The 24663-nt window shown below is 38.6% G+C and overlaps 1 protein-coding gene across 13 annotated transcripts in view; it reads right to left on the reverse strand.

The window, feature by feature from the left end:
- Positions 1 to 24663, reverse strand: part of CADPS2 (calcium dependent secretion activator 2) — a 396201-nt gene that overhangs the window by 88686 nt on the left and 282852 nt on the right. For 8 of the 13 annotated variants that reach the window (XM_089524380.1, XM_089524379.1, XM_089524378.1 and 5 more), the window contains exons 16-19: positions 23030 to 23153; positions 18664 to 18684; positions 7346 to 7449; positions 100 to 256 (exon numbers count right to left, since the gene is read on the reverse strand). In XM_089524380.1, coding sequence (XP_089380506.1) covers positions 100 to 256; positions 7346 to 7449; positions 18664 to 18684; positions 23030 to 23153 — 406 coding nt within the window. The remainder of the gene's footprint in view (positions 1 to 99; positions 257 to 7345; positions 7450 to 18663; positions 18685 to 23029; positions 23154 to 24663) is intronic. The other 5 variants (XM_089524382.1, XM_089524381.1, XM_089524383.1 and 2 more) reach the window with 1 other exon arrangement.

The following is a 24663-nucleotide window of genomic DNA, read 5'->3' on the forward strand; positions in this document are numbered from 1 at the left end:
AAGGAAATAAATATTTTCATATTATTTAACTCATTCTGAAGGCTAGACATAGATAGGAGCTGAAAGGCAAGAATAATATCATACAATTAAGAAGCTTACGGTCATTTCTTAGGAAGTTATTTAGCAACTGGAAAAGAGGGAAACTATCCCAGGAATCTTGTGGCTGAGCTTCAAGTGCTGAATCCATGTCAACCGTAAAAAGTGACCAGAATTTCTCTCCATGTTCAGCCAGTAGATCTGGCCACCAAGCAAATGCCTGTATCATAATTTAAAGAAATAATTTAAAGTTTAAAACAAAACATAAATAAATTCAGTTCAGATTTTCTTCATGCATGAAATGAATGTGAATGAATGATTGAGGCATGCTATGCCAATTTGTATACAATCAGTGGGGGGGGGGGGAATCAAAATTCTGCACTAAAAATTGAATTATTTAATTTATATAACTTGTAGAAAGCCATCATAATGTAGTGGTTTGAATGCTGGACTACAACTCTGGAGACCAGGGTTTGAATCCCCACTCAGCCATAGAAACCTACTGGGTAACCTTGGGCAAGTCACACTTTCTGAGAGGAAGGCAAAGGCAAACCCTCTCTGAATAAATTCTGCCAAGAAAACCCCATGACAGCTTCACATTAGGGTCACTGTAAGGCAGAAACAACTTGAAGACATACAACAATGATGTAACTTGTTCAAGTTAGACTGTATACGTTCAATTTGGGCAACAAAGTATAATCGATTAAAACAATCTGATTGACTAGATGGTGCCCTTGTCTCATTGAGAAGTTGTTTTTTATGTCTTAAAAATATTTTTAATTCAGATACTTACAATTTGCAGATGGCAAGAAACACCTTAAAAGAGGTATTCCCCACCTGCATGAGAATGGAGAATGGCTCTTTTGAATGGTAGCAGTCACACAATGTGTGTATCATATGAAACAGCTCTCCAGATGTGTGGGCTAGGAGGTTCTGGAGCTGCAGTCCAACACACACTGGGAGGATACCATGTGGAGGGAAGCTGTTGTAAATGAAAGCAACAATGCCTTTTCTTTCTATTTATGAGTATTTCCCACACCCTTTTTGTGCTAATTTATGTACATTTAATTACTTGAAATGTATATGATTGAAGGGGGCGGGTTATAGACCGCCGCTTTGAGGCGGTCTGCCGCCGCCGCCGCTTGCTCCGTAAGGGAGCTGTCGCAGCCAAACCGCGCGGCTCCGTTACGAAGCAAAAATGAAGCTCCAAAATGGAGCTTCTTCTTGCGGCGCCCTAATGACGTCGCAAGGCGCCAGGGGCGCATTCGCGACGTCATTAGCGCCGCGACATGTTCGGACGCACAGCGTCCGATACGTAAAGATGGCGGCGCCCGTATCAACAGGGCGCTGCCATCTTGTACGTATTCTATACGTACTAGGGTTAGGGGGGTGCGGAAGCACCGCCCCTTCCTAACCCTAGTACGTATAGAATACGTACTAAATGGCGGTCTGTAACCCGCCTAAGACTCCTTTAAATGAAGTAACAGCCTTCATGTGCATGAGATGTATCCAGTGATGTTTCTGAAATAAGGGAAGGCTCTTTGATCCAGCAGATGGATCTGTCAGTGGAATAGTAAGGAAGACTTTTTTTTACCAATTACCCTGTAGCTCCTGTGCCACCTCTCTTGATAATCTGTGCTCTCACTGTGCCACCTCTCTTGATATTCTGAAGGGTGTTCCAACTATCTAGAGACCATTGCAGAGAGGGATATGTTAAGGTCTGCAGAGAGGAGGGGGAATCAATAAAAGCACACACACCTCCCTCGGTGTTTCATTGCTGGATCAGATAAACATCACTGGATACAATTCCATGTGTACCTGTGTCTTGTACAATTTCTTACACTGTTAGATAGAGAACATCAAACATTACTGAACAGAAATGTAGTTCATAGTCTCCCTTTCTCTCCAGGGCTTTGAAATGACATACTTTTGAGATTTACCTTACATTTATGGAATAGAAACTTTCCATAAACAACAAAGCAAAGCTGAAATTCTACATCTATTCATTAGGATAAAAATAACCAGAGAATCACAGGTCATACACAGAGTATGGAAAACTAATATAGGTCCATAGTTCAATTTTGGCCAGTGTAAGAAAGTGTGAATATTCTTGGATGGTGGTAGTATAGATTTATTTCATGCCTTGTTTTATTGTTTTGCTTTTAGCTTTTGTATGTTTTATATTATGAGATGTCTTAAGATTCACTGTAGAAAAATGTATGCAATAAACCTTTAACACTACTACACTACAACTACTACACTACTACTACTTTTAAAGCAAACATTTTAACTACTATAAGAGTCCATCAATCTTTTAAAGAAAAAGGCAGCTAATAAATGTTAACAACAACAACTATAATAAAGCTTGACGGCATCACAGAGTGTGCATGTCAGTTGACCACTACTAAAATGATCACCTGTCCTTTCTTATCAACAACATGGATGCTGACTTCACTAAAGAAGAAAATGTCTAAATGTCTGAGCTTTGCTAGTTAGTGCAAGGTCTTGCTGAAAGCTTGCTTCCTTTTCAGTGGTTAAACTATATAGGCTTGGAGAGCAAGGTCAACAATATATTATCCAAGTCACTACAGCAGATAGAGACACAGATAGACATAGCTAGATAGAAGAAAAAAGTAAAGACCAATATTCCGATTGTCTAATTACATCATATAGGGAATGAATGGTTGTTAGCCTCTCAGTGGAAGAATAAAGAAGATATAAAATTAAAATGTGGTATATATAGGACTGTTTTAATGCATGGGGTTGGCTCTTAAGAGCTTGTCATTGCAGATATCAACTTACTAAATATGAAGAGCTGTAACTCAATAGCAAAGCACACACTCTATGTGCAGAAAGTTTGAGGTTAACTCCTCTATCATCTCTAGGTAGGGCTGTGAAAGACTAATGCTGGAAATGCTGGAAAATCATTGTAAGTCAACATAAATGATATTGATCTAGATCAGGGATGGGCTTTGGAGGATCGGGGTCAATAGAGCCCCCACTCTGGAGGTTCAGATGAAACCATAAAGTGGCCAAAAGTTCACTCCTGGTTTAATCCATCCACATGTTTCATTTTTTAAAATGGGGTGGGAATGTGGGATTATTAGAGATTAAATCATGCTTAGAGGGTTTTAGGAGTAGATTTTTACTCCCATAAATTTCTTTTTTAGGGGGGTTTGATTCAAGGAACAACAAAAGGCAGCTTCATGTTAGGTATCATTTGTATGCTTCAGTTCTATAAATTATTAAGATATAGTTACTCTTCCTTTAATAATTCTAAAATTAGAACAGGTGTGTGTGTGTGTGTGTGTGTGTGTGTGTGTGTGTGTGTGTGTGTATTTTAAAAAACCAGACCAATGTAAAATTTTAATAGGGAATTTCTTATTACTGTTATCAGAAACCCTGTACTGCCATGACTTTAATAGATATGAATGACTTTCCTATGTATTTCAACCCTCTGATAAATAAATCAGAGTAATTTTAAAGCGTCATAATATACTATATAGCATAAGTGACTGAAATAATGCCTGCAACCTGTCCATGCACTGCCATCTTTGGAGGACTTCCTCCATGCTCTGCTATCTGCAATGAGGCAGTAAGAGAACCTTTACAGAGGGGCCTTCCTGTGTGGGGGATTTCCTTTCCATAGAGGCCCACCTGGCACCAGCCAAAGGCATTGACATTCTCTAATAGCTTTTACATGTATTTTGCTTGGCAACATGCAATTGCGACATTTTGTTTGTGCATTTAATCTTGCTTTTGTAAACTTCTTTTGAAGCTTTGCCAAAAGGCGGCATATAATTCATTTAAATAAATAAAAAATAGGCAATATTCTTGAAATTTTTGCAGTACTGTAGGTTTTTCTGAAATGGAAATCATGGCTGTAGGGAGAAAGGAAACAATGTGGACTTCTGGAACTTAGAGATCATGACAAAGATTTTACAATGATCTGAACATTCTCCACATGTTCCTGATGATAATGGGAATGAAGAGAAAGATGAATACACCCACGCAAACGACAAGACATGATTCCAGTTGATTCCCTTGAACTAGAAATCCTAAATAAAAACACTGTTAAAACTGAAATAAATTAAAGGAAGCAACTTCTCAAAACTTTCCCCCCTAATATTTCATTAATGTTCATGAAAACTAAAGCAGGGAAAAGTCTTTTCAGATTTACATTTTTAAATCTTCTGCCAATACTTCCTTTATTTATTTGATTATAAATTCTCTTTTAAACATATGCTCAAAATAAAACAGTCCAAAAGCCAATGTATTCTATTCTCATCTCTATATTACTTTGCAAAGTGACTCCATAGGGACAAGAATTTCCCTTGAATTGCAGGAATACTCTTGACCCTCTTTTGATCCACTGCTGTCCAGGAATAAAGTGGAGAAACTAGTCTGACAAATACAATAGAAGCAACATTGTTCTATCAATAGGAATATAACAAGACACCAAAATGAATGCAATTAGTGATTTAGCACATGCTTTCTAAGAGGAAGGGAAAAAAGCTCTGCATGAGATTAAAGGCTGATTTTTTAAATTATTTGACTACTACTTATAATTTATATCACACTATATAGCAACAGTTGCTACATGTGCAATTTGAATTATCACAATACAATATTCAGCATTGGGTCAGTTTTTCTGATGATCTTCCAAGATGGGATGGCATAGGGCTTGTATCCTCTTGTTACAACTCTTATCCAGGGGGTCCCTCAAAGACACCTCAGTCACTTTTCAGATTCCCTTTCACTGACACTGACACAATGGCAGCCATATTGGAAGATTGGTAGTGGCTCTAGCAAAACATTAGTGTAATGGGGCTTTATGGCTGGCACTCAAAAGCTAATGTTCATCACCTCTTGAGGCAGGGACATAAATGTTGGCTCATCCGTCAAGAAATCCCAAATAGGATTTAGGCCTGTAACTTGCTGAAGGCCATGGCAGAGATGGAAATTAAAAGCTGAGCATCTTCCATATTTCATTCTAGCTGTCAGTGATACCAACTTAAATAAATAGTGACAAATGGAGGTATTTTAGGGGATGAAAAAGATAAATGTGGCAAAAGAACAAAATCAGTGAAGATAATTGATGTTCAAAAGTGCTTAATGATGCCATGCATGGAAATATGAAAACAATGTCCTCCTTTAGTTGGGATGGATTACATACCTCTTTTCCCTGTGGGAATCCATGATTTTGGAAGTATGGTAGAACAGGGGAAAGAAGTTAACACTATTAAAACATGGGTTTCAAAACAGTATCAGGTTCTTTTTCTAATAGTGAACATTGCACACCATGGAACATACTATTTTCAATGGTGTCACCTTACTTTCAAGTACTAATGACTGGAGTGAGACACATTATATTCTCTCCCCCCCCCCCCCCATTCCCTCTTCAAAGTGCATACTGACCTTTAAAAAATAATAAAAACAAAAGGCCAGGAATCAGTTCCATTTATTTTTATTTTTAGAAGAAAAATATATAATACCGTAAAAAGGTACTATAAGACAAAAATAATAAGGTACTGTATGTACCCATGTATACATCTAGGCATTTATCCATGTGCATCTACAGTATGTAAGTACTGTACTTTAACTCTTATAAAAAAAGAACCATTCCCTTGTGAAAAGCAAGAGTGTAATCTCACCTGGAAGCACTGACCCCAGTCTACTCTCATCCATTCAGCCTTCAGTGTGGGGCTGTGCACACCAGCCTTAAAGGCTGGCCTGGGGGTGGAGTCAGGGCATCACGTCCACATGACATGCCCCGACTCCGCCCCCAGGGCAGTGTGACACCACATACCACTCCCCACGGCACGTGGCATCACAGAGCAATGCCGCTGCTGTGTCCACATGATGCAATGCTGAAGGAGCGCCCTAAAGCCACAGCACTACGGCTATCCACTTTTTGTGGCTCCTTTTTGCGTCCTGCAAAGGCCAGATCAGGGCCGCGGAGTGTAGTTGCTGTAGCCATCTGGCTCTCTGAAGAGCCCCCATGAGCACAAACAGTCATGCCTGCTGGAATATTTTAGGTTCTCTGGCATTGTTTTTCTTTGCTTCTTTGTTTAGATCCTTTGTTACATGCCCCTAATTTTACCCTCAGCTTATCCATAGGTCATATCAAAATCCAGAATTTTGGCCCACAAACCTGCCCTTGACTTATACATGAGTTTGACTTATAGTCGAGTATATATGGTACTTAGTTTATCAAACAGTTTTTAATTTCTGGTATTTCCTATGAACCTTTTTGTTCAGAAAAGTTTAATTTCAATGTACTTTCACAAAAAACAAAATTTGCATATATATATTTCATTAAGTAATTATTTAGATTATGAGACAGTGGTGAATAATGCCACTTGGGAATTCATTTCAAATTATTGAAGCAGCTGTTTCTTCAGTATAAAATAAAATATCCATGACAAGTTCACACATGACAGATGTAAGCTAAAATCTAGAATCGGCAGTGTGAAATAAAAGCAGATGTTTTGAATGATCATATTTATAGACACTGCACCCTAGCTTACCATTTTGTATGCCTTCCCAGAAAAAGAACTATATGGCTTTTTATTTTAAAAATATGAACTTCCTTGCAAATAGTTCTGGAAATTACAGGAAGGTAACCGATCAAACTTTTAAAATGCTAACAAGAACACTATTAATACATGTGTATAAAAATCTGTCATTTTGTTTAAAAAAAGAGGTAACTTTTAATGTTTGTAAAACCATGTTGTTTGCCTGCTGTGGAACTTAGGAATGTCTCCTCTACAACACTCAGGAAAACAAACAGGATTTTGTAACAGCAGAATGTGTGTTCATTCAGTAAAAAGTGTTTTGAAAGAGGTTACTTGTGGATTTTACCGACATTTTAAAATAAAAATGATAGCTTACACGATATTAACCATGGTTCTCCCTCTGCATTTGTATATCTAATAGAAAGTGCTACTGTTTCATTTAAGGTCTTTATCAGTTTTAACGAGAGATGAAAAGTTGGAAGGGTTGTTCTTCACGGGATTTCAGCACCAATGGCTGGAGGCATGTTTTCTTTCTCCTTCCATTTTATCTGGTGTTTATTTTTTATTTTAAAATGTTGAAACCGAAGCTTATTCAAGAGGAAATAGAAGTAGAGTTTTATTTCACTTCACTTTTCATAACCTTCAAAACTATTATGGCTCTGTAAATGTGAATTGCCTTTAACATATGTCAGAGGCTTTAGCGGTAATGTTTTTTGACAGAATTGCTTCACACCGAGGCTGGGCAGGGTGGCTATCAAGCATTATTGTACAGCTAATGTCGTTATCCTCACCTCTGAATGGTGCTCTTCGTTCTGCTGTAGGACTTCAATGCAGAGCTCTGCTAAATGAATAACCTCTTCCAGTTTTTCCGAAGGAGAAGCTTGATTCAGCATCTCTGTAATGAAAGGAATATACAAACCAAGATGATTGAAGCTAGGAAATTGAAGCTGGGAATAAAAAATGCTTCAAAGAACTAAAACAACACACAAGTACACAGTTCCAAAAGGTTTACAACATCTAGCACTTCATGTACATTTTTAATGCAAAGAATGGCACTTTGACATGTAAATAAAATATTCTAGCAAAGACATTTTTGATGCTTTATGATTTATTTATTGATTATGAGTAACATTTATGAGATCTAGAATGGTATAGTAGTTTGAGCGCTGGACTGGAGACCAGGGTTCAAATCCCTGCTAAGCCATGGAGACCTACTGGGTGACCTTGGAATAAGCCACACTCTCAGCCTTAGAAGAAGGCAAAGGCAAACTACCTTTGAATAAATTTTGCCAAGAAAACTCCTTGATAGCTTTGCCTTAGGGTTAGCATAACTCGAAAATGACTTGAAGGCACACAATAGCAACAATTATGTCCTGCTGTTCTCCACGCAAGGCAGTAGCACATAGCAATCTTCATCTCTACTTTCTCCGCACAACAGCAACCATGTGAGATAAGTCAATCTGAAAGGGGTCCCCCACTGGGTTTCATGGCTCAGTGAGTTCTCCCAAGCCGCTGTCCAATATTCTTAACAACTTAACCATGCCAGCTTGTTTAACGGATGGGAACTAGCAAACACATCTGTGATGGCATATTGCCAGCTGTTGGGTCCCATATCAACAGGATGGTAAATTCATCTGGATTTTAGTAGGAATTTAAAGGCATTATCCAAGGTGCTGAGCCAATCAGAAAGGATAGAGTTCAGCACCTCGGATACATCCTTTAAAGTTCAGACCAAACCCAGAACAGATGCACCACCCCATAGTGGTGGAAGCCACCAGCCACCACAGTTAGATGTTCAACTTCTGCACTGAGCAAGTTCTAAACCTCTGCTAGGTCATCTCCACCAAGAAAGCAGAGGTTTCTGCTCTGTCACAAATGACTTAAAATATTATTCCTAATGGATGACTCATTGGAATCAATAGATACTACGTCCAGACTGTTCCATCCCAAATGTGATTTTTTAAAAATAAAAAAATGCTTTCATGTGCCTTGCACATCTAAACCATTTTGGAAGATGAAGGCTCATTCATTAAAGTAGCAAAAAATAAGAGGGGGGAAGGAGGGAGCGCCCACATACCAAGATATAAAATAAAAGGTGGATCTTACAGGAAAAACAGCTTTATCTAGGATAAATGGATTAGAAAAAACAAACCCAAAAAGACAGAAGAAAGCATAACAGTAAAGATACCCTTCACAAATATTAATCTGGATGAAACATTTTATGTGGAGAATGCTTCCAGGTAAGTAGAAATTTGTATGTAAGAACCTTGTACTTAATGTATGTGACATGTGTACACAGATGGCTGACCAATATATATGTACTGTTACTCTTGTGCAATGCAGTGTACTTGCTTTTTAAGAAGGTAGTTCTACATGATATCCCAGTATCATTTCTCCTATCAAAGAGTATTTCTTGATCTCAGCACAGACCTCGCTGCACCTCAACAAATAACAAAAGCAAGTAAAAATGTCCCCCCTCAAATAATCTTCAGAGCCAATGCACTTTGCTCATCCCTGCCTTGTTTGGAGGAACATATGACAGAATGCTGTAATCATTGCATTGCTGCAAAAATGAAGACTTCTCGAATCTGGAGTTCATGGTGGATTTGTTTTATTTTTTGAAAATACAAATAATCGCTATGAAAGTTTTGCTGCTACTCGGATTAAGTAGAAATAAGCCCTAGCATGTTCAGCGGTTTTTGCATTGCATTGCTCACGCTTGAAAATTTAGTAATTTTACTCCAATTGTTATTAATAAATAAGTCTAGGTTTTTTAATTTATCTGCCTATCAAAAACTACTATGAATGAACCAAAATGTAAGCCAAAATGAAAAATATAATCCCGGGTTTATTTAACAGCAATTAAAAAAGATAAACAATTCAGCTAAATTGTGATAATTTAGATTAAGTCTTTGAAGCAAGTGTTTTTGAAACTCTATCCACCCCCACAGGCCACAGCTTCAGCAGCCACCAAAGCTGACAATGCTGGTTCTACTATTAGAGAGGGCACCACTGAAAAGGAAAACTCCTTTCCTCCTTCCCATTCAGAAGAAAAGGAGACACTCTAGGGAAGTAGGCAGGCCTCAGAAAGAACCCTTGCACCTTCAACATCACTATAACAGGTCCAAATAATGACTACAAGAGTGGCAAGTGGTGGTGCTGTAGTCCTCAGTGTATGGGTTAAAGGTCCATGCAGTCCCACTTGCTGTTAGGATGTTGGCTACCCTTAATCTAAGCCCCCCTTGCCCCCCATCCCTGGGGGGAACAGGAAGACTGGATGTCATCTTGGTGGATCCAGCCTGACCCTGGCCCAATTTGTCCTTAGCCTACTTTAAAATACAGTGGACCCTTGTTATACGTTGGGGTTTGGTTCCAAGATTCCCCATGTCTAACAAAATTCGTGGATGCTCAAGTCCCATTAAATATAATGACATAGTAACATGGTGTCCCTTATAAAAAATGAAAAATCAAGGTTTGATATTTGAAATTTATACTTTTTTTGAACATTTTCAAACTGGATGTTCGAATCCGTGAATAAGAAATCTGTGTATAAGAAGGGCTGACTATAACTATCTGTGGTTGAGTTTTCCCAACTCAGTTGCAACAGCTGGTAGTGCAGAGAGCCGCACACCCCATTACCGGCCACCACTTCCATTCTCCATGCAGGCACCTGTTATGGCCTGTGATGTTGGAAGAGGCTATGGAAGAGGCTGGTTATGTGAGTGAAGCTAGATGCCCTGTTTGTGCCCTTACAGGACATGTTGGAGGCCTGCACAGAGAATTGCAGCAGTGGCAATGGGCAAGTTATTGCAGATTATAACATGGAGAAAAGGTAGTCTTTTTCCTGTCCTTATCACGCGATTGCACAAAGATTATCAGATGACATTGTGGTTATCTAATCATTATTCCATCACTTAAGTGAAATTGTCCACAACCTCATGAAAGACTATCAGTTGACAATGCGCTTATCCCATCATTATTTCATCAGTGAAGCGGAATTGTCCTGTCATTTTTCATTAATGTAAGTTTCCATTATTCAAAAGTGACAGGACAATTCCACTTCATGGACAGAATAATGATGGGATAAGTATGAAGTTTGTGATACTCTTTCATGCAATTGTGTGATAAGGATGGGATAAGGACGGGAGTGATCCGCTTCACTCCCATCCTTTGTTCCCTCATCTGAAAATCTCCATTGTTGTCATCTCCACAGTGTGGCAGCTGGCGGGTGTCTGAACACCCACCCATCACCTGCCGGACAGGTAAGTGCCAGTAAGTGGGAACAGGCCATATTCATGAGCAGGATACAATGTTTCCGACTTATGGCAACCCTACGGCAAACTTATCATGGAGTTTTCTAGGCAAGGTTTTGTTCAGAGAAGGTTTGCCACTGCTCTTCTTTAAGGCTGGGAGCATGCGACTTGCCCAAGGTCACCAAGTAGGTTTCATGGATGAGCTAGGAATCAAACCTGATCTCCACAGTTGTAGTCTAACACTCAAACCACTACACCACATAATATGCTCTTTATTTTAGTCTATATTATAGTGTAGCATAACATAGCTTATTGGTCTTAAATGTACACATTAACACTTTCCTGATAACTTTCATATCATTGTCCTGGCCATGACCTGCAACAGGATCTACTTCCTCATCATGTGCCTCAGATTTGTATTATCAGAAAAGGATCTGTTACAAGAATTGTATCTTTTTTTTTTTTTTTTTTGGCTATGTATACTCCAAGTGGGGTTCTGTAAAAGAGGACAAAGTGTTAAAACCCTCTTGCCAGAATGGACTGTGGACTGAAACCAAACTTTGAATAACTTTCAAACAGCATGTAGTTTGATCCTAGATAATACTTTTTGGTTCACATTACATTAGTTTTAAAGGAACGGTGCTAGCTATCAATACACATGAGACCTTTTCAAAAGGGTTTGGGATCTCTGTACTTAAGGGAACATCTGTCCCCTGCATAAAGTCAGTATGTGAAATTTAGCCTCTCTCACCTTTTCACAACTTGGGGACTCAGTCCATTTTTCTCTTCTGCCTCCCCCCTTTGTTGGCTTTCCATCTCTCCATTATTTTTCCTGCTAAACCACCCACATACAGCGTGCCCGCGCCATACGCGGGCGTGCCATACATGGCCTTGAGCATATGCGCTCAAGCCGCGGGGCGGAAGGGGCGGCACGTCCCTTTCAACTGAATGGGCGCGCACGCCCGTTGTGCCCCGCACGCTCCCACGCCGCCACGCACGAGCCCCATTGTTTCCAATTGGGCTCGAGCATAGCCGGAATTTGCCTTACGCGGCGGGATCCGGAACGGATCCCCCGCTAAGGCGAGAACGGACTGTATTAGCTTCTGTGCAGAACATGCCAGCTCTTCTCTTGGATTCCTCATGTTTATGGCCCGCATGATTTTAAGCTTGAGCAGGACTGTACTTCTCACCCTGCCCCTGAAACCCTTTTGCAAGACCTGCCCTCTGTTGCCTATACAATGGACACAACTATCGGCAACCAAGTCCCAACATAAAAACAGCAGGTTGTTTATAGGGGTTCCACATAATCAGGTCATTTTGATGTGGAAGACACTTGAAAATTACTTTATTCAAAATGTACTAATGAACATAGGTTCTGCCAAACAGAGCCAACCAAATAAGTTGACTAGTGTGTTAAAACTGACTATTATTTCTACATATAACAAAACTATCAGATCACTGTAAATCTATTGTTTTTGAAACATAGAAAGCAAAATGTGATACAAAGTGATGAAATGTCTGCTGAACTGATAACAGTTAAGGATCACACACAGAGCAAATTCCTGCTTGCCAGGAACAAAGCAAGCTTGCAAGGCTCACCCATTAGCAAAGGGTGGGGGGGGGGGAGCCTTTTGCTCTGATGTCTGATTACTGTGCTGTGAAAAGAAAATTAGTATCCAATAAAAAGACATTTGTGGGTGGGCAACTTATGGATTTTGCCCTTAGTTCCTTCAGTGAAGTGAACATGTGCCAAGAGCTTTAGATTACCAGAGAAGCCCTCTCACCAAATGCACAAATGGCTGTACTCTGCCTTCAGTTCAATAGTGCTTGTAGTGCTCTTGTTTTCCTTCAGACAAGTCCTTGTGAGCTTGGAGGGCATTTACATGCAGCCATTCTTTTTATAAAACCTGTCGGTAAAAGACCTCATTAAAGAGGTACAAGCTTTTGAGGAACTGGTCTGGACAGAAGTCTCTCATTATCCTTTCTCTTGGCTCTAGTCTACCCCCTCTTTCTTCACCATTTCGCTGTTTCTTCTCCCTCTTTTCTTTCGCATGAATTAATTTGCACCACAGTACTTATTCACACTTAGCTATCATAGTAGCCTTATCTACATGCAAGTCTTCAAACCATTTAGTCATGTCACCATCTTGGCACCCAGTTTTATCACAATCTTACAGAACATCACAATTGTACAATTTCATCTTAAAGTCCCCTTGCTCTGATCTCCTTGACTGCACTCTGTCAAACTTGCTAGGGTAGATTTGGGTACAACTGTACACTTTTTGTCTCATAATTAAGAACAAACATTAAAACAGTATTTTTAGGGTGCAAAAGCACACATGTAAAAGAACTGTGCAAATATTAACTATGAGACTGTAAAGGATGGAAAGCTCAGTTTAAGAGTTAAAACTAAATTCAATAATGCCACCTGTGGTTGTATGTGCCGCTTTGATCACCATGGAAAAGCGGGATAGAAATAAAATTTTATTATTATTATATTATTATAAGGTTTTACCTAAACACCCATAATATTTTTAGTCTGCCCTCTTCTCAGTCCAATTTATATGTTTAAGCATCACTTAGTTAACAAAGCTTCTGATATTAAACTCTTCTTTTTACAGTCTTTTTACATCCATCCATCTCCCCTGGTTTTCTTTTTTTGACTTTCTATCTATGTTGAAAATTTTGAGGTGATAATGAAGTAAAGTTGGAGAAACCAAGATTTTCAATTGCAGCAGCATATCTGGAATAAAAAATACAGTAATCAAAGCTTGAGGTGGGAAAGAGTGAGATTTGACTCTGCTGTAGCAGTGTGTGCCTGTGTGAAACAGATAAGTAAACAGTAGCTGCCTCCAGAATCCTTTTCTGAGCAGGTATGAGCAGCAAAACAGAGAGAAAACAGGAAAGCAGATGTCTGCCTCACCAGCTACCCCAAATCTGTTAAAAAGTGTAGATCTATACGGTTGGCTGCCAAAATGGAAATCACAATAAAAGTGAATGATAATGTAAGAAAGTCATTCTTGGGTGCATTCTGGAAGACTTTAAGAAGTCTCTAGAAGGTTCACAATGTTCTTGTTTACCTATAGAAGGTTTACCTGAATAAGTTGCTTTATTCCACATACTGAGCTGTTCTACTTTTTTGTAGTGTAGGATCCTATCCCTATTCTTTCCATGTTATTTCTGCCTCTGGTATCAAATTTTCTGCCACAGAAGTAAAGCAGGACACATCTGCTTTGTTAAGTGCAGTATACTTGTACTTAATTTGCATGTACAATGTGCCCGCGCCACATGCGGGTGCACTATATGCGGCTTCCAGCCTATGCAGAAGCCGCTCGCCAATCAAAGTAATGGCACATGCACTGCCGCGAGCCGCAAGCATGCGCCCTGGAATGGATCCCCTGCGTAAATGGAGGGGTCACTGTATTAATCCAGTTTCAAAGTACATATATTTGGATTGAATGTTCAGATTATTTTAAAAATTCTCTCTCTGTGTGCGTGTGTATTTAACCTAGCCATAGTACTTCATGCACTAGTATCTTCCCAGTGCAAAGGGAATGTCCTTGAAGACCACCTGCAATGCCCTTGAAGATGACTTGGAAGTTGTAGCTAGTGCAACATGCATCAGCTAGACTGCAGACTGGAACATCACATAGAAACATATACTTAAAGGATTGCATTGGCTGACAGTACACTTCAATACAAATTCATGATAAAACCTTAAGCTCCTATGAAATGTCCTTATATATGACTACTCAAGGATTGAAGTATTAGGGAGGGTTCTTCCTGTATGTTCAATGAGTGGGGCAATGCTTTGCAGGAGGGAGAGATGCCCTGACTGTGCAGTGCAGTTCCCGTAGAAGCCTGCTACCACCAATGCTACTGACACTCTGGTACCAAGTGAAAACATGATATTTAATTAAAGCTGTGGGGACCTAATTAATTTTGTCCAAATCTGCACATTTGGGCATGGTTTCAAATTTCCTTGACCTGATTTATTTAAGAGGTTTTAAACTGTTTTCTTTAACATGTTAAATTGTTTAATATGATTATAATCTAAACCATTTAAAACAGGGGAAAAATAACTAAAATAATAATGTAAACAAACCAACTCTATTCCATGATACAGGGTGGGACATAAATATTTAGAGAATCAGCATGGTGTAATGGTTTTAGCACTGAACTACAACTCTTGAGACAAGGGTTCGAATCAATGGAAACCCACTGGGTGACCTTGGACAACTCACATTCTCTCTTAGCCTCAGAGGGGGGCAAAGACAAAAACCTTCCCTGAACAAATCTTGCCTAGAAAACCCTATGATAGCTTTGCCTTGGGGCTGCTATAAGTTGGAAACACAACAACAACAAATATTTTAATAGATACATATAAATATATCAAGGGCATTTAACTACAATAATACTTGCTTGAAAATGGAGTGTGAAGTAGAAAGCACTGAGCCACATGATATGATTCACAGCATTCACTGTGCCAAAACAGTTCCGTGAACCAGCTGTGGCTTGGCAATGGTGAGACATGAAAGATGGAGTCATTGAATAGTGGAGATAAATGGAAGTTTAGAACATAGGGGCTGGAGACCTATAACTAAGTCCTAAGCATTGACATTAACCTCCTAATTTGGCCATTTAAAAATTTGGCAAAGAGATAAGCTACATAAATTTTAAAAGGTTAAGATACTGGAATTGTACACCATCATGGATAATGTACAAGTCAGCAGTCATACTGCACTATCTATGATATGCTCAGATCCAAATAGATTCTTTAATTATTCATTTATAACAACACATTATAGGCAACAAAGGAATTTTATTTTCTTCTTACTTGAGATGCCCTCTCTTCCCATGGAAATCAGTAGACGTTACAAGGGTGGCACAGAGACAGAAGAAATGTAGATCTAGTTTCCATGCTATTAAAAGCAAACAGTGCCTAAGCTAGTAATTTAATTTTCACCAGATCAAAATGCTTTGAAAAGAACAAAAAACCTTGTTACAGAAACCGTGCCTCTCCTAGGAAGGAGGAGAACTGGGAGCACAACCCTGTCAGCAGCTCCCTTTTCACCACTCCCACAAATATCACTCAAAGCTATCACATCACCACCTTGGCTGTCTTTGAAAATGGAAAGTGACCTTAACCTCAGGAACATCACCAAGGCAACCCTTCTCTTTGCTGAGGCTCTTGTCATTTATGCTGCGGTAGCACCAAGAGTCCACACACACACACACAGAAAGGGGGGGGGGGGAGATTCCATTGTGCCAGGCACTGCATGCACATATCACAGAAGCCAGGCATTGACAGACATCTACGGTAAGATGCGTGCAGCCACATACAGATATATATATGCAGCCCACCCACAGCCAGGAAAAATGTTCTCCACTTGACATATGCCAGCCAACTGTGCACATCACTGCTCCAATTCCGCTCTTTCTTTCTTTCTTCCCACCGATCACGCTGAGGCCACGTGGACAATGCTAGCCTCCTGTCCATCTCTTGAAGAATTGAAATCTTGTTCAACCTACTTCCTAAAATTCTAGTTACTATTAAGAGAAATGCCCAAGTACTGAAGCAGTGTCACAAAGGATGCACAATCAGATTTACCCTAATGAGAAGGACCACAGTTTAAATAGTAGGAGAATTTACCATTTAGGATATCTTATCTTGCTAATTCTTTTTTTTTTCTTTTTCTTTTTTGAGAGTGGAAATTAGACACACTGCTACTCCCTCTGCCCCCATTCTCTCTCAATCTGAGTGCTGCTCAGGCTAATTATGAAGTACAGGGGAAAGAAGACAACTAAAATAAGATTATCTGGGAGCTGAGGTTGGATGGAAGAAAGAACTTCCTGACAGACCTGAGAAATTAAGAATGTGAGGGTTGTTATAATACTATTAGATCAGTGCTGGCTGAAGGAAAACTCCAGCTATTGAGCTTCGAAGTCTGTCTGAAATCTGGAAAAGGTGAATTGAATTTTACCTAGCAATTGATATAAATTCTATAGTATTTTTTTTTAAATTCAGTTAATAATTCTTCAGTGCTTTCAAATTCTTACTAAATTCATTTTCATGATATATCCTAAGAGACAAGTTAAACTATAGAGAGAGGCATCTTGCTTACTATCGCCAACAGGCTTCACAACTAAGTTAAACAGTGTGTCCCACATGTTAATTCACTCTTCAAGGTACTTCATTCCATAGGCCATTACTACGAGTCAAAGTATGTTCCCAAATATTAACAAGTCCTCCTAGGACTGCATGACTTTGGACTACAGATAGGACAATCAGATGTTTAGATGCTTCACCAAGTAACCAAATACTCTGCACATGGAATGCTACTATGAAGAGGGTTCTAAGCTCATGATATACTAGTTTCCCACCTTTATTGCAGGTATATATGTGTATTTTCATGCTTGTTATCTAGTTTTGCTGAAAGCATGGATAACACTGAAAAATAGAAGACTATTCCAATTGGAGGGGTTTGATTTAAGATTTGGATGACACAGCTTTCTTATGACAAAGTTTAAATTCATAAGGATGTTAATGAATATTACGTAAAATGACCTTTGCTGAAAATTCGTACTAGGTATAAATCTAGAATCTATTCTAGATTACCTTTATGGACCACATTATACGAGGCCTTTTATAAAAGAGAGACACTATTAAATGATAGATGCAACTTATAAAGACTTGTTAATTTTAATTTGTTAATTGTCAATAGAATTTATACAGATAACTTAGTGCAAGATTCATGATGGATGAGATTAAAAGAAACAGAATTAACTAAAACAGATTTTGATGCATTATTGTGTTCAGAAGACAACCATTTAATTACCAAGATGTATAAAATGTTACCAAAAATAGAGATGGAAGAAAAATAATAATAAAAGACTGCATGATTATGTAGACCCAGAATCTTGGCCATGTCTTACAGTTAGAGCAATAGGGAAAATATGGACTACAGGACTAAAATTGACATTGAGTTATGATCTTAAATAAAACTACTCTAAGATGATGTACGGATGGTATTTAACACCTGACAGATAGTTTAAAGCATCTAATAATACAGGTGAGAAATGTACACAAAAGATGGAAACTTTTTTAGCATATGTACTGGGCTTATCAAAATAATACTGGATTCAGATTTATAAATTGTTGGAAGATTTCAGAAAGTAAAAAATTAAAATGAAACCATATTTTTTTCCTGTCAGATTTGCTGGAAGAACATTCAGAAAAGAAATATGGATTTTTTTTATTACAATATCTGGGGAGTGTCACTAGTCATTTATCTTTACATAACTGAAAAGACACCACAGTTCCTACACAAGAAAATGAAGTTATACAATTTTGCAGAAATGGACAAGTTGACCAGACTGATCCAAGAGGAATCAATGTTCTACTTTAGGATGGACTGGAGTGTACTGATAATATATTTGGGACAATTGTAGGGAAAATGGTCAGTATTAGGATTAGTAGAATTTCTTGGATAGCAGAACAGAGAACATATCACAAATGAAGAAGTTAGGCAAAATAAGTGCTATAACCAGCAAGTGGGAGGTTAGAAGTCAATATTTGATTATGGTTAGTTTGTATTTGTGTGGCATTTTGTAATTTTTTTAAAATTGGTGTCATCAAAGTAATAAAAAAATGAAAATACTACAGCTATAATTGTACTAAAAAAGGAACCTGTCTGACTGTAACAAAACCCACACACCTCACAGTAAGCCCCACTGAAATCAATGAGATGGACATATGAGTAGTCATGTACTCTACTGTTAAATTATATCAAATACATCAACTCAATGCTCAACACTTTACAACTAGGCATGCATACAATTAACAATACTGTCACCTGGATCCTTTTCATTTGTGGCTTAAACAGAAAAGAAAGAAGAAAAAGAAAAAGAAAAAGAAAAGGAAAGACCAGAAAAACAAAAATTATTATTTTACCTTTACCATGTAAATCAAATATTAATCTCCCTCAAAAAAGTTTGAGTATAAAAAAGCTACTATAAAATACTAGAAAGAAATGATCCTGATAATCATGTTTTTTACTCAGATAAGATCAGATAAACAAGAACAGAGGAAGCAACAGACAATATTAGCAACTTTACTCTCTATCCAACAGGAGTTATAATTTTTAGTTATATGATTAAAAACATTTTCAATAAACCAGACTACAACAAATGCATTTCTATACAAGTTAAATCTCTGCTTCTATTATTACTTGGTAAATATTGTTTCCTAACCAAATAATGGCAACTGATTAAGCATACTATACACAGAAACAAGAAATGTATAGCATTTTAAAGCTTCCAATTGAAACAAAAACAAAGATCCCAGTTGCTTTTATGGGATTATCAATCTTTTTATTATCCTTGGTTAACAAAACTCAGCATTTTGAATGTCCTTGGCCAGTTACGTTGCATTTCGTGCGAAAAATATGGTCCTAAAGCTATTTCTTGAAGTACAGCAGGGTCATGGACACTCGGTATTAAAAATACATAGCTAATGAAACTCTGTCCAATGAAAAGCTGGGTTCTGTAAACCCTGTAAATTATATATAATAAACTAATCCACACAGTCTGACTCTTTGAATAATATTTTTTACTTTTCCTAGACTGTAGCAGGGCGAGGATTTGGTTGGGGCTTCAGAGTCTAATCCCACTCATTGGAAATACTATCCTACTACCAGGGACATAGCCAGGATTTTGGGAAGGGAGGTCTTGGGTGTGGTGTTTCCAAGCATTCTCGGAAATCGTGCCTCCTGGAATGGAGCAGGGACACGACTGGAACGCCCGGCGGCAGCTGCGGCATTCCTCCATGCAGCGTCCCCAGAACACTCCCTTTTTAGCACGCAATAGGCATGTTCCTGGCCCAATGCAATAATCTTCTTTGTCTAGTTTTAATTGTTAGTGGTCTATGTTGACCACTAACTGAACAGAGCTCTGAGGCCTCTCTTCTATACAAAGCTAGCATTGTAAGAAAGGGCAGCTTTCTTACACTTCTGTAAAGTTTTAGAGGCTATAAAAGGAAACGTACATTTATTTTACCTGTAAATTATTCCACACCAAGATTGATTTTCTGACTTTCAGTTCAGCTGTCCTGACTTCTTTTAGAAACTTTCTATTTTTACACCAATTATCCCCAGCAAGCTTGTTAAAAACTCAAGATAATTGAACAGCAAAAGCCCCTGCTGAAAGCATGCATCAGATGCTAGCTGAAGGTGAAAAGGTATCTTTCTCATTTTCTAAAAGATCTATATACATCCTCCTTCATTTAAACACAACATGATATCTTAATTAATTATGATAAACTGGTTACTAAGGTGCTTTCATGTTGTTATTCTCATGATATAATATTGGTTGCTATAGAGATGAGATGGCTTTTTTTGGGTTAATCACTCAAGAGATTGGTTAACTCATGTTTGTCAGTGATCTTGACGAGAGAAATAAGTTAAAACAAATTGTTAAATGCACCAACCACTTTCCTTTCCTATTTGCTTTTGATAGTTTGTTCCTATAATTTCAGACATACTAAAATAAGCTGAAGAGAAAAAAACCTGAATACCTGATGTACGCTATAATTTTTCTTGTTCCAAATACTGAATTCCAAACAACTCATTTTATTATTATTCCAGGTACTAACATTCGAAATTATTATTTCCTGAGTTATGATAGGAGTCATGATGATTGGTAGAGTTCACGGTCTGAATGCAAAATATCTCAGAATCCATTCCTGGCAGCTTCAGAACGAAGGTGGAAAGACTCTGACTTAAGACCCAATGAAGACAATATTAAGTTGGTAAGGACTGATGATCAGACATGGCATAAAGCCATCTCATATATTCAGGGAAGGAGAGCTTTTGTTGCAGCAAAAACTAAACAAACAAACAGTCTGTGGCATTAAAAATTAACAAGTTTTGAATCAGCCCACTTCATCAGGCATGGGTAGCAGAGGCTGGGGGCTCTGAACATGTCCAGAGAAGTGAGACCAAGATGATCAAGGTCTGAAAATCAAACCTTATGAGGAATGACTTAGGGAGTTGGGTATATTTAGTCTGAGGAAGACTTAGAGGTGATATCTTTAAATATCTGAAGGGATGCCATGAAGAAGATGGAATAAGAGTGCTTTATGCTGTTCCTAGTAACAACACAACACAACCAAATCCATTCAAACTACAGGAAAAGAGATGACATCTAAACATTAGAAAGAACTTGTTTATTGTAAGAACTGTTCAAGAGTGGAATGGTCTGCCTGAAGGTGGTGGGTTCTACCTCTTTGGAGGTCTTTAAACAGTGGGTAGATGAGCATTTTTAGCAGTGTGTATTCCTGCATAGCCAGGGGTTTTACTGGATGCCCCTTATGGTACCTTCCAATGCTAGGATTCTATGGTGCTATCTCTCATCATCAATGGGATGATAGTAACTCTTGTCTTATTTTCATCTGAACTTTCAAGATGGAATCAAAGGTGCTGAGCTGTTTTGGCGATAGGGTTCAGCATCTTGAAGACCAAAAACAAACTATGTGTGGAGTGCTGCCTTAGCTGGTCAATATTTTATATGCATACAGACCACAAAAATGGAAATAAATTTCAGCCAAAGATAATCATGTGAATGTTAAAAACTGGGTATACATCTACGAAAATTGGGACTACATCTAATGTTTACTTTAAATAAACAAAACCATTTTAATGGTATAAAAATCCCTCAAAATATCAATATTATAACAGAGTAATGCTAAAACTTAAAATAGAGTAAGGTTAAGACTAGATTTATCCTTATTATGCCAAACTGTAGTTTAGCATCCAAATGCAGCTAATGAGGAATGCATAACTGATGTCTAACATTTCTGGAAATGATCCTTGTCTACCTTAAGGCTTGATCTAGAATTTTAAACACCCCCCCCCCCCCATTTAGCCATGATGATCTTTGAAAACCTTTGGCGTGAAGGAGACTTCAAGACAGATATGCTCTATCAGGTGGTGCAGTAGTTAAATGGCTGTACTGCAGCCACTCACTCAAAACCATAAGGTTGCGAGTTCAAGACCAGAAAAAGGGCTCAAGCTTGACTTAGGCTTGCATCCTTCTGAGGTTGCTAAAATGAGTACCCAGATTGTTGGGGGCAAATTAGCTTACAGTTGTAAACCGCTTAGACACTGCTTAGGCGGTATGATGTGGTATATAAATGAAGCTTGTTTGTTTGTTTGTATGTCCAATGGAGTCCTTCTTTATCAATGAACAGCAAATCTACTTTGGATTTCAGTCTGAACTTTAAAGGAGCTATCCAAAGCAGCTGAATTCTATCCCCAAAATACCTTCAGCATTCTGAATATTTAAAAGGTCAGAATAAAACCAAGAATAGATTTATTATCCTAATGACATTGGAACCATTAGGCTCAACAAAAGAAAAAAAAAGGAGACAGGAACAACACACTGAAGGATTTCCAAACTATAACTATTCCCTTCATTTTACAAAAGTGCTAATGTTTGCCAGTCTTACCAGTTAGAACAGAGTGGCATCTCTAAAAAGTAACAAGGTAGCCAGTGTTTCATGTAACACTACCTTGCACCACATTACTAATGGCTGTGTGAAGGCTTTTGATCCAGATCCAAGCTATTACTAAGCAGTTAGGAGCTATCCAGCTCCCATTACACACATAACAGGGAAATCCAGGGAGGAAACTGCAAAAATCCATTCTTTTGATTGGCGGAAACTTTTCTCTGTTTTTATTTATAATCAGTCCACAGATAAATTGGGTAATGTTTCTGACTCATCATCTATTGAGAAATAAGAGCCAGTCATACAAATGTACACGAGGGCTGGAAATCAATTGTCCCTGATTGTCCCAATAGCTTCTTCTTTATGCAGGAAGTGACTGAGTTCAGTTGTCAAAACTGGACAAGAGTGTACCTCCTATAACAGGCTGATCTGGGCCAGTTTTGTGAGACATACAACTGCCCTTAGAATAAAGGACAAAGGACAACTTCGGCACAAAGCAAAGATCATTCATTCAAGCATGGTCCCAGGAGGTATATTAAAGCAATGAATAGGAAAAAGCTCAGCAGTTCACCAGCTGAGATTTTAATGAGTTATTTCCCCTTGCTGCGATACAGGTTTTGCTCAGCAAAGAGAAAAGGCTGCTCACAAAATATATTCTCAGTTAATGGGCACAAATAGCTTTTACAGCCACTACAGTAGCTGATCACTGCACTAACCTTCTATTTTGGCATAATCTGTAAGCCGAGTGTAATTGATCAAGGCTGCTTTCTCCAGACATTTTCTTACCACTTTCTTCACTTCTTCTGCTGGTATGGGAGTGGCAATGTCCTTCATTAAAACCTGTGACAAAGATAGTCATGGTGACAGTACTTTGTTAGATACATTGCCATATTCAACTCAAGAGGGAAAAATGATGAAGATACACTAATGGTTCATTTAGATGTGTTAATAATTGGAGACTGAAAAGGATTGTTAATAGACTGCCTATAAATCTCTGAAGATGTGAACTAAAATAATCATTTAAGTCCTAATGAGTTAAATCTTGCATGTCTGTAGACTGTGGTGCCTGTCACTTTGTCTAAAGAAAACAAGACTAAGATAACAAGCATGAGAGTGCCCTAAGTGTTTCACATTCTTGGTATCAGTAATCCTTATAACAACTCATAAAATAAACTAATATTATCCTTATAATGGTGAGAAGAGGAAGACAAAACACCTGCTTGCCTGCTTCCGCCCACTACACTGGGACAGATGATGGTTGTGATGATGAGATGAGATAGGCACTTGCCTACAGAAACTAACAACAGAATAAACTTGTTAGTTTTTAGAGTGCCACAAGACATAATGACATTTTTATTAAATGTAGCTAAGTTAGACAAAGAGGGTGAAGGTTGCCAAGATGTTTATAGAAACATGCTCTGGCAAAAGTCAGTGGGAACTGTTTGTTCCTCTACTGTACTGGCTAAATTTCATGTGTTCAGATTCAACATGAAATGATGTACCTGGAGGGAGAATGTTGCCAAGTGAACATTTTGTGAAAAGCTCTAATTTTTCTTAGTGGGTGTTTTTTAGAAACCAATGCTCATTCTTTTTGAGAAAGGCTGAACAGAAATAATTGAAGGCACAGTTCTGTTTGCCTTTTAGGCCCAAAATAGACAGGCCAAAAGCATCACCTTTGGGCTGATCCAGGCGTGTGGCATTGATGACACCCTTGGATCAGGCTGAAGCTGCTCCGTGGCTGCCTAAGGCAGCCCAAACCCGGTGGGAAAAAAAAGCACAAAGAGGAGTATAAAAAACCCTCCTTGGTGGTGGCCCACTGTAGACCACGGTGACATCTGGCCTTGGGACCATGCTGTCTGGTTGCCAAGATTCTAATTTGAAGGGGGAGCAATTGGGGTAGGACCATTCTATGGTCACTCTTTTTGCTCCGTCTGCTTGAGGCCTTAGTGACATTTCCCAAATACAAAGTTACAATCTAACACAGCATTCCTTGCCTGCCCAACATGTCTCAAGCTATTTTATGTGGGTGACCAGCAATAGCAATAGCAATAGCAAGTACATTTCTACATTTCTAAGCACTCCCTAAGCAGTTTACAACAGTAAGCTAATTGCCCCCAACAAGCTGGGAACTCATTTTAGCGAACTTGGAAAGATGCCAGGCTGAGTTGACCTTGAGCCCCTGGCTGGTATTGAACTCACAACCTTGTGGTTTGTGACTGAGTGGCTGAAGTACTGATAATTACCCACTGTGTCACCAGACCAGACCATCCCTAAAGTGCCAGGTACAGGTATTATATTTGTGCCCACTGGATGCAAATGTTTCTTTCCCTCCTGGAAACTCATTAGACAC

This window comes from Sceloporus occidentalis, unplaced genomic scaffold (assembly GCF_023333645.1).
Source record: "Sceloporus occidentalis isolate IW3139 unplaced genomic scaffold, rSceOcc1.0.p SCAF_5, whole genome shotgun sequence".
In the NCBI taxonomy this organism is placed as follows: domain Eukaryota; kingdom Metazoa; phylum Chordata; class Lepidosauria; order Squamata; family Phrynosomatidae; genus Sceloporus; species Sceloporus occidentalis.